The sequence below is a fragment of the Colobus angolensis genome, unplaced genomic scaffold (genome assembly GCF_000951035.1).
Source record: "Colobus angolensis palliatus isolate OR3802 unplaced genomic scaffold, Cang.pa_1.0 Scaffold51, whole genome shotgun sequence".
NCBI classification, from domain to species: domain Eukaryota; kingdom Metazoa; phylum Chordata; class Mammalia; order Primates; family Cercopithecidae; genus Colobus; species Colobus angolensis.
This window is the reverse complement of record NW_012118599.1, coordinates 1,734,723-1,744,127: the sequence shown is the minus strand read 5'-3', so window position 1 is coordinate 1,744,127 and position 9,405 is coordinate 1,734,723. Positions and strand designations below refer to the sequence as shown.

Below are 9,405 nucleotides of genomic sequence, written 5' to 3'. Positions count from 1 at the left end.
TGAAATGTGTGCCTAAAACATATTCTTTTGATATTGAAACCTTTAAAATTTTATTTTCCATTTATTGCTAGTATATAGAAGTATAATTTATTTTTTTATTTATTGATTTAGTGTCCTGCTCCTTTTGCTAAATTCTTTTATAAGTTCTAGTGGGTTTTTTGTAGATTCTTTAGGATGATCTTTGTAAGCAATAATTTCTTCTCAATAGAACCAATCTGTATGCATTTTATTTATTTATTTATTTTTATTTTCTTCTTGTATTGGCTCAAAGCCAGTACAATGTTGAGTACAAGTGGTGACAGAAGACTTGATTTTTTGAGTGGTAAGCCAACACTGCATTGCTAGAATAAATCCGATTGAGCAAATGGTATTATCCTATTTATATATTGCAGGCTTTGATTTGATAACGTATTTTTAAAGTGCTTTCTATCTCTATTCATGAAGGATATTTAGTTGTTAGCTGTCTTTTGTTATCACATCTTTGGTAAGATAAATGTGGCCTCATGAAATTTGTTGAAAAATATTATATTTTCTGTACATTTCATTAAAAGTCTGAACAAGATTGGCATTACTTATCCTTTATTGTTTGATTGAATTCATTAATGGACCTATCTGGGACTGGAGATTTTTTTTGTAGCAAGGTTTGTAAGTACAGTGTCAGTTTTGGTCATCTTTGTCTTTCAAGGGCTTTGTCCATTTCATGTAAGTTGGCAAATTCATTGTTTATTCATGATATCTTTAATGTTTGTAGCATGTGTGCCTCTTCCTCATAACTTTATCCTGGTCACAAACACTTTTTAAGACAGAGTAGCTTTTAAGGTCCATCATGTACATGCTATTTCCAATTCATAACTGTGATAATACATTTTTCAGGGTGTATTTTTGTGTTAAATATGATTTATAAAGTTTATTTATAATCATGAAATAAAAGTGGGGTGCATGTATTCTACTTAATCCTTCTCAGTGCCTGCTTGATTGAAATCTATGAGAATTACAATAATGTACTAGGATTACTAATGCATAGTTCCTGGAGCTCAGTAATGTCAGTTATTCCTCTGAATTTTATACTGAGTTTCTCTGGATTCTCAGTGTCTCTAGACAGCTTATCAATGGAGAAATTTATGTGTCCTCAAAATGAGTGCAGGATTCAGCATCTTCTATCCTTATTTAGATGATTGTCTAAAAAGGGCATCACTACATTTTTTTCCTGACGTCAGGGACCACAGCTGTTTCTCTTTATGAAGAACTTTTTTTTTTTTTCTTTTTTGAGATGAAGTTTTACTGTTGTTACTCAGGCTGGAGTGTAATTGTGTGATCTCATCAGCTCATTGCAACCTCTGCCTCCTGGATTCAAGTGATTCTCCTGCCTCAGCCTCCTGAGTAGCTGGGATTACAGGCATGCGCCACCATGCCCAGCTAATTTTGTATTTTTACTAGAGACGGGGTTTCTCCATGTTGGTCAGGCTGATCTCGAACTCCCAACCTCAGGTGATCGAGAACTGTTTCTAATGGTTGCAGAAGTCATCAGATTCAGAATGTTGATTCTCTCCTTCAGGGGAACAGTTAGTGATAGAATCACTAAAGTTTAATTGATCTTTCAGAGATCATTTAGAAAACAATTCAGGATCATGTAGCAGACACATACAGGCTTTTCATGATAGAAGTCTCCTGGAACTTTCCAGCATCTATTGCTCATTCTCATCAGTTATTTTTAAAAATTGCTATTTAAAATGAGAGTCAGAGAAGAGAAAGTTCCTATCTCTCCCCAACTAATGGATTAAAAGATTGAGTTGAACCACTACTATGTAAAAAGGGTTGTCTACACGACAAGACATACAGAGTGAGAAGACAAATAATTTATCCGATATTTTCCATTTAAGGGCAGGTTTTTGTTAACATTTGCCTCTTCAAGGGAGAAGATGGTCAAAGGAAATGTCATATTAATTTATCTGTGTGGACATATAAGTAAAATTCTGTTCTCAAAGATTATCGAACAGACTTTGATCTTGTGGTGTAAAAAGCAATAAAATCCATTGAACATCTATTCTGAGAGGCCACAGGGACACATTTGTCAGTACTGGTTTGCAGCACAGAAACAAAAACCAAAGCTGAATAATCTTATTAGAACTAAGGTGGCCTTTTCTTGTGCTTGTTGGCACGTTTTCCTCTTTAAAAAATTATGCATGCTGAATTTTATTGTTCTGTTCTCTAAACCCTATCAATCTTCATGAGCTTACAATTAAGAAAATATTATACTTGGAGGGACTCCCTGCTATTATCAAATAACTCTGAAAAGAAAAAGAAATGGAAAAGTACAAATTGTGTAATTATTGTTACAAATTCCAGCTATTTGAAATATTAATGTAAGATCACAAAAATCCTCAATGGTTTTGTGTGCATTTTAAAGGGCTGGACCACAAAATTGATTTCAAACAATTTCATAACTACAAATAGTGGACAACAAAAAATACTTGATTTTTAAAAATATCCTTTCATTCGAAAGTTTGCTTTGTCCGAACTTGAGAAGCAGAAAACCTAAAAAGTTATAGGTAGTTAAGTCCTATCTCTCTGTCTGGCAGCAGATGGCAGTATTGATGCGTGAAAAATCCATACAGGTTGCTTGGCGTTACTTGCTGGGTTTTTCCTTTGCTTTAAACTTTGGTATCTGAGCTGAACAAAAATTCCTAACAAGATAATATGGCTGTCATCCCTTTATCATTCTCCTTTCCCAGGCTTTGTTCTTTTTACAAGGAAATATCTTTTCCACTTGCAGCTTCTTTAAACAGCGACAAAATTTTGATATTTTAACTTTTTTTCCCACCCAAACTCCTATTTGGCATTCGACTGAATTAATGCCAAGCACATACTAAGCTCAGCAAATGCTCCGGAGAAACAGGCGCTCAAACCTCCCACACCTCAGGCGTCTGGAAGCCTTTTCTGACTGTGTTTTCTAATTATTTCCCCAAAGTGGAACTTATCCTAAGTCAAATTGCAGTAAGGGTCTGTCTCCTCTCCTTTCAGATTCCTGGAACATCGTCTGTAGTTCAGAGAAAATGGAAGCCCCTGCAGCCTGTTTCACAGCCTCGAGGGCCAGGACAGCCGACAAAGTCCCGGATAAGCGCTGTGGCGGCTGAAATAAAGCAGATCCGAGCCAGAAGGAAAACAGCCCGGATGTTGATGGTTGTGCTTTTGGTATTTGCAATCTGCTATCTACCAATTAGCATCCTCAATGTGCTAAAGAGGTAAAACTTACCTGTTATTTGAAAATGAAATAGCCTGCCATTTCTTGATTCTTAATTAACATTTTTTTTTTTTTACTAGCCAGAGAAAAACCTAAACTTTCAGTCTAGATACCTTGTCAGGCCAGATGACTGTTATGCTGTTACCAGCAGGTAAGGCGAACAGCCTTTAAGAGTGCTCAGACGTGTGCTTTTGTCCATGCGTATGCATGGCAGACATAAAACAAATGTTTCTCCAATCTCTTCAAGCTAGTTGCTAAACCTTAGATGCAGACAAAGTTCTAATGCGTAACAACTAATTTACAGCTTGCAGTTCTTTCTTGATGAGAACAAATGGGTTTTTCAAAACTTCGTTTTCAAAAACATAGGCAATTGTGAGAGCATTATCTCTTAAGGATAAAAAGAGGTAAGAATCTTATGTTAGTTTTCTAATTATACTTAAAAGTGCATTGGTGAGCACTTTAAAAAAAAGCAATCAAGGCAGGTATGTATGTCGAATGTCTAAACAGAAGAATTCATTTCCTGAAGTCACTGAATCAAGCTCAGGACAAATATTAATAAAAATCAGCGAGGGAAACTGTGTTATTTGTTATACTGCAGGCACAACTATTAAGTTAAAAATATTGACCCATGACATGAACAGCAGATGCAGAGGCAGCAGTACACACTAAACTTCATGGCCAGCTTACTTTATTGGGAATTATCAAAACTGTTCCACATAGACTGGTCCCAAGGCAATACCAATTCTGTTTACAACAGGCTTTGAACTTAAGCAAGAATTGCTCCTCTCATTTTTCCCTGATTCAGAATCAGTATCATATTCCTCATAGCTGGGAACACTGAAGAGCAGCAGCTTTGGCTGGAGTCAAAAGAAAGGTGGTATAACCAGCTGCAATGGGTTCTCATTCTCTTTGGCCCCTGTTTTTGATTGTTTAATGGCTTTTTCAATGGAGAAGAAATGAAGAATAAACGTTTGTTCAGTAATACTACTTACTACAGTCACAGCCTTAAAGATATATGATTTTTTGTGGCCTGGGTCCTTCAGACATTTATGTCTGCTCACAGAAATAAATTTTATTTATGCCAGCTCACAAAATAGAAATTATTTTGCCCTCCATGTCTTTTTGTGCTTCGCCTCTTATTATTATTATCATCTTTTTGCTAACAGAAATTTAATATAAATTTATTATGGCCACCTCTAGATACTGTCTTCTGCTTTTAAGAACTTTATAAACATGTTACTAGATGGGTTTTATTCTTTCTCTTTTTAATCTTCTTTCAGTCTAAATTCAATGAAAATTGGATTTACCTCTCTCTGGGTTCCGTATTTGGATTTCCTGTATCTCAGAACTTGCTCTTTCCTTTTATTTCCAAATACTTTTTTGTCAAAAATATTTGTCTTATTCTTCTGACTCAAATCCCTTCCTTACCAAGGAAAAAAAATAACTGTCAAAGGAGCAAGACCATGTTAAATTCAAAATATTTCCAGGTTTTGGGCATTCTACTCTTTTCCACAACATAAAAACTTTTGAAAACAAGAACTTGAAGATTGTTTTTCTTGTTACCACACACATTTTTTTTTCAAATGCTTGTATATTTGTTTGTCCTTGCATATGAAATTTGTTTTTTCTTTCTCCCACAAAAACCATTCCTAGCTTCTTTTCCTTAAAACTTAACTTTTTGCGGATTAGTCAAAACCAATTTCTTTACAACAGTTCAGATTTGTCCAAGATTTCAAAGACATTTTGAGGTAAAGGGTCATAACATAGTACAAATTTCTGTTGTCCATATTGTTTCACTCTATGTAGTATTTTTGTAAAACTCTAGTACGTTTTAGAGCATCACCTTATACCAGAAATGCATTGTTATCATGCCTTCTTGTTGTAAAACACACACACACACACACACACACACAGATACAGACAATCAAAGATGGAGACTTTAGCAGGAAATATATATGATTTTTGACCTATAATCTTATCGAGTAGCTGTAAGTTATCTGTTGTAGGTTAGCGATTAGAATTTAATAGATGGAATATTTCTAAGTATGGAGAAAATTTTTAAATCGTCTTTAAGGATAGCATAATAAAACATTTTTTAAAGTTTAAAATAATACATGAAAAACTAACACTCATTAATTTTTAAAAATTGCCAAAATTCTGCCCATTGAGAACTGTTTCTTCTCTGGGTATTAAGGAGTCCCAGAAGGCAAGTTTCAGATAGTCCAGGAAGACTGGAGTTGAAGGCATATGATACTTTGATCAATACATAAATGAAAGTAGGAAAAAGTACTTGAAGACTATCATTTAGGAGTGATTTTTAAATGATACACATAATGGAATATTAATACAACATTATTCAATTGTATTTAGAAAGAAAATGAAATAAAGAAGATATATATTCAACTTCTGTATTCTTATTTACAAGAAATACTGCATCTGCTATTTGTGAAAGGGAGAGACCCTTCTCTGACCTGATTTGGCTTTTGATTTATTGATTGTGCTCTGGAGGTTCTGTTCAGGCACTGAAGTTGTTCTAAACCAATTATAGGGTCAGAAACCAATCTGTGGTCAATTCCTGCAACCGAGGAGGACAGGGGTCAGACCAACCTCTACCAACAGCCTCATTCACCTTTGAATTTAATTATTTAAAAGATACTTTTCTGTTGTTTCTTTTCCTGCAGAGTATTTGGGATGTTTACCCACACCGACGACAGAGAGACTGTGTATGCCTGGTTTACCTTTTCACACTGGCTTGTATATGCCAATAGTGCTGCAAATCCAATTATTTATAATTTTCTCAGTGGTGAGTTTTCAACTTTTCTTCCATAAGCCACAGTTCTAACCAAGGATGAGGAATCAATTAACACTCTTCAATTACATGAAGAGTTTAGTTGCTATGTGAGATTTTTCCTTTTCCCTGACCTGATTTGTCTTGAGTTTCTTCTTTTGTGAGGCAAAATATTTGTTGCTGAACTCATCAGAGAAAATGAACTAAGTGATTTTTTTCCATGTAAAACTTATAAGAAATGTTATAATAGAAAAGTAAACATTCTGAGAAATCAATAACACAAAATCTTACATGATATACTTCAAACTCTTGATTTACAAAAATATAAAATACTTTGTTCTGTTTTGCCTTGCTATATTATTCCTTTGCCAAAATGTGTAGCCTAATTGAGACAGAATTGGGATCTATTAACTTTTAGATGTTTTGCTATATTTACATTTCTCTTGTGTGTATCATCTCTTGGATTTATCTCAATATTTCCCACTGACTACCAAAAGTAGTAGTACTCCAAAATAACATGTAAGTGAAATGATACACACATAGATATATGTGTAACTTATACAATTTATATCTGTTTATGGAATCAATATAATTGTAAAAAATCATTTAAATTACTATTTATTCACATTTTGCCTGACTTTTAGAATTATGTTTTAATTAGCTACATTTTTACATTGCCTTACTCTCCAACTCACTGGCGATTTCTTTGTTATTTCTATCTTCAACTGCATGATGATTTTATATGGAAGAACAGAAATTCATTTTGTGGCATGTTTAATAAAGCATGTGCATCTTCCAACTTGATCTTTGGCCTTCTGGTTGCATAGGTTGAAAAGAAAAGGCAACCAATTAGATTGTTGAGAAACAATTTTGTTCTTTTTAAAAAAAAAAAAAATCTAGCACAATGACTAAAGCTCTGAACCTTGCACTAAGCAGGTAAAGGCTATAAGGAAGTTGTAATGAGAAGTGTTTGAAGCAGAAGTCACAGAACCAGGTCAAAGTCCTGTTATGGAGGATAAAAGTGAGTTAGAGGAGGCAACTGATAATCACTGATAACTCATTATGTGACTGCTATTGTGCTGGGCCCGTGAACATTCATCTTCTCATTTAATCACTGATAACTCAGTGGGTAGCTGAGGCTAAGAGAGAAGAAATGATTCCCAATACTGCCATTCACACTAATAAAAGTAACTGATTCATTCACATAGTTCTCCAATGTCTCCTCCAAAATTTAAAGACAAGGAATACCTTCTACAGCAGTTTTCCCCCTTCAGTCTTTGTTCTTTCTTACATAGATTATGAAACTGGAAATTTTCTGGATATTTGAGTGAATTTTTCTAAGTATTTTGTGGATTTAATTGTTTCAGTATCAGTTATTTAGAGTAAAATGCAGGAGTAATTTTTGTATAATTTTATCTTTGTATGACATAAGTTTCATTGTGTTTAATTATTAAATATCTCTGAGCATTCTTCTACTGATGATCACTTCCATTATAGTTATTTAGATAAAATATACCAATATGTGTAAATATATGAGGTTTGACTATAAAGGAATGAAATAAATTCCAAGCACCATACATGAAAGGCAACCTCATTATTTTATGAAAATATTTCATTGTTTCAAGAGTCTACCAAGCTTCCAATAAACTCAATTTCCTTTTTCTATTTTCCCCATCTTTGCAAAATATTACACCTCATTGTTAGTCTGGCTCAAGGGAGCAACTCAGTTGTACCCTATTCACAACTTGTTGAAGCATTTATGCATAATTCCTTTTCCTTTCATTCTCTCTGTTTGCCAGGAAAATTTCGAGAAGAATTTAAAGCTGCATTTTCTTGCTGTTGCCTTGGAGTTCACCATCGCCAGGAGGATCGGCTCACCAGGGGACGAACTAGCACAGAGAGCCGGAAGTCCTTGACCACTCAGATCAGCAACTTTGATAACATATCAAAACTTTCCGAGCAAGTTGTGCTCACTAGCATAAGCACACTCCCAGCAGCCAATGGAGCAGGACCACTTCAAAACTGGTAGAATATTGGTTCATATGCAAGGATACCTGAGTAAAACTATCCTTTTTAAAATCACTGGGAACAAAAATTTTATTATCCTATTGATGTGAAGCTAAAATTGCTTGTGAGTCTTTATTTTTTTTTATTTAAATCTATTGCTCTTTGGAAATAAAACAAAAAAGTCAGTTTAAAATGATTTCTCAACTTTTGATTTAAATATGTTAGAAGTTTAACCTTCAACTGAACTTATTTCAGGCTATTTCACTTCTAGTTTCATGTGTTACAATGTGTGTTAATTAAATGTTTAAACATTTCTAATTCTTTTTATAATCCCTGATTATTTTAATCTCTCACATTCAAATTGGTTCCTAAAAATTACGAGAACCTATCCAATGATTTTTTTTGCTACTAAAAGAAGTAGAAATTACTAATTCTGAATTAACAATAGACATGTTAGTTGACTTAATAGTTTTTTTCCTGAAAAAATCACAAGACTGTTGTTATAATGTGATATCTGAGAAAATATTTATATATAAAATAGCATATTGTGTTAGGTAATTCAAAACTGTCTTACAAAACTATATACTCACTCATTTACACAATTTTCTCAGGTTTGCAAATTGACCATTACTAACATTTCTTGTCTCAATATATGGCCAGTAAGACTCTATTACAGTAAAAGTTTTAACATAATTTTCATCTCTAATGAAAGACTTCAACATTTAAGAATAAGCGAAATCACATCATTATGTTCTTTTAACAACAAAAACAAAAAAATGACACAGTCAGCCTCACTGGATTAAATAAAAAATGCACCACTGTGCTAGGTGCTAGGGAATGAGGTGGGGTCAATGCAAACATGCCTACAAAAGAGCTTCAGTCTAGTGAGGGAGACATGTTGACAGAGTGCAAGGCAGCAAACAATCTGGGGGACAATTCTTGGTCATGGCAGAGCAGTGAAGCTACCAAGGACAGTGGTCTTCACCAGAAAGTTTGTAGCACAGTGGCATTTTTTTTTTTTTCAATTTACTTACAATGACAGTTGATGTCAGTGGATTCCATGTGGGCCTGGGGCTGAGCACCAGGTGGTTAAAAAACAGAGGGGCTTGCTCTTAACTCACACGTAAATGAATAGACCATCGTATATTTTGTAGAAAATGTAAGATTTAGGGGTCAAAGCACTGAATATTCAAACTTACTCCCCTGAAAAATTCTTCTGATTCAAATATTTACTTGAAAATTAAAAGTAAGTGTTTATGAAAGATGATTTTCATCGCATATTGTGGTAACAGGTGTTCTGATTGTATTGAAACAAAAGATATGGGGCACAGTGTTTAAGAAAAACTTTCACGGAAGATTAATTTTTGTT

The 9,405-nt window shown here is 34.0% G+C and overlaps 1 protein-coding gene across 1 annotated transcript in view; it reads left to right on the top strand.

The window, feature by feature from the left end:
* HCRTR2 (hypocretin (orexin) receptor 2) overlaps positions 1-8,232 on the top strand; it is a 144,929-nt gene extending 136,697 nt beyond the window's left edge. The window contains exons 7-9 of the mRNA XM_011960196.1: positions 3,022-3,242; positions 5,923-6,044; positions 7,829-8,232. Coding sequence (XP_011815586.1) covers positions 3,022-3,242; positions 5,923-6,044; positions 7,829-8,058 — 573 coding nt within the window. The 3' untranslated portion in view covers positions 8,059-8,232. The remainder of the gene's footprint in view (positions 1-3,021; positions 3,243-5,922; positions 6,045-7,828) is intronic.
* The last annotated feature ends 1,173 nt before the right edge of the window (positions 8,233-9,405 follow it).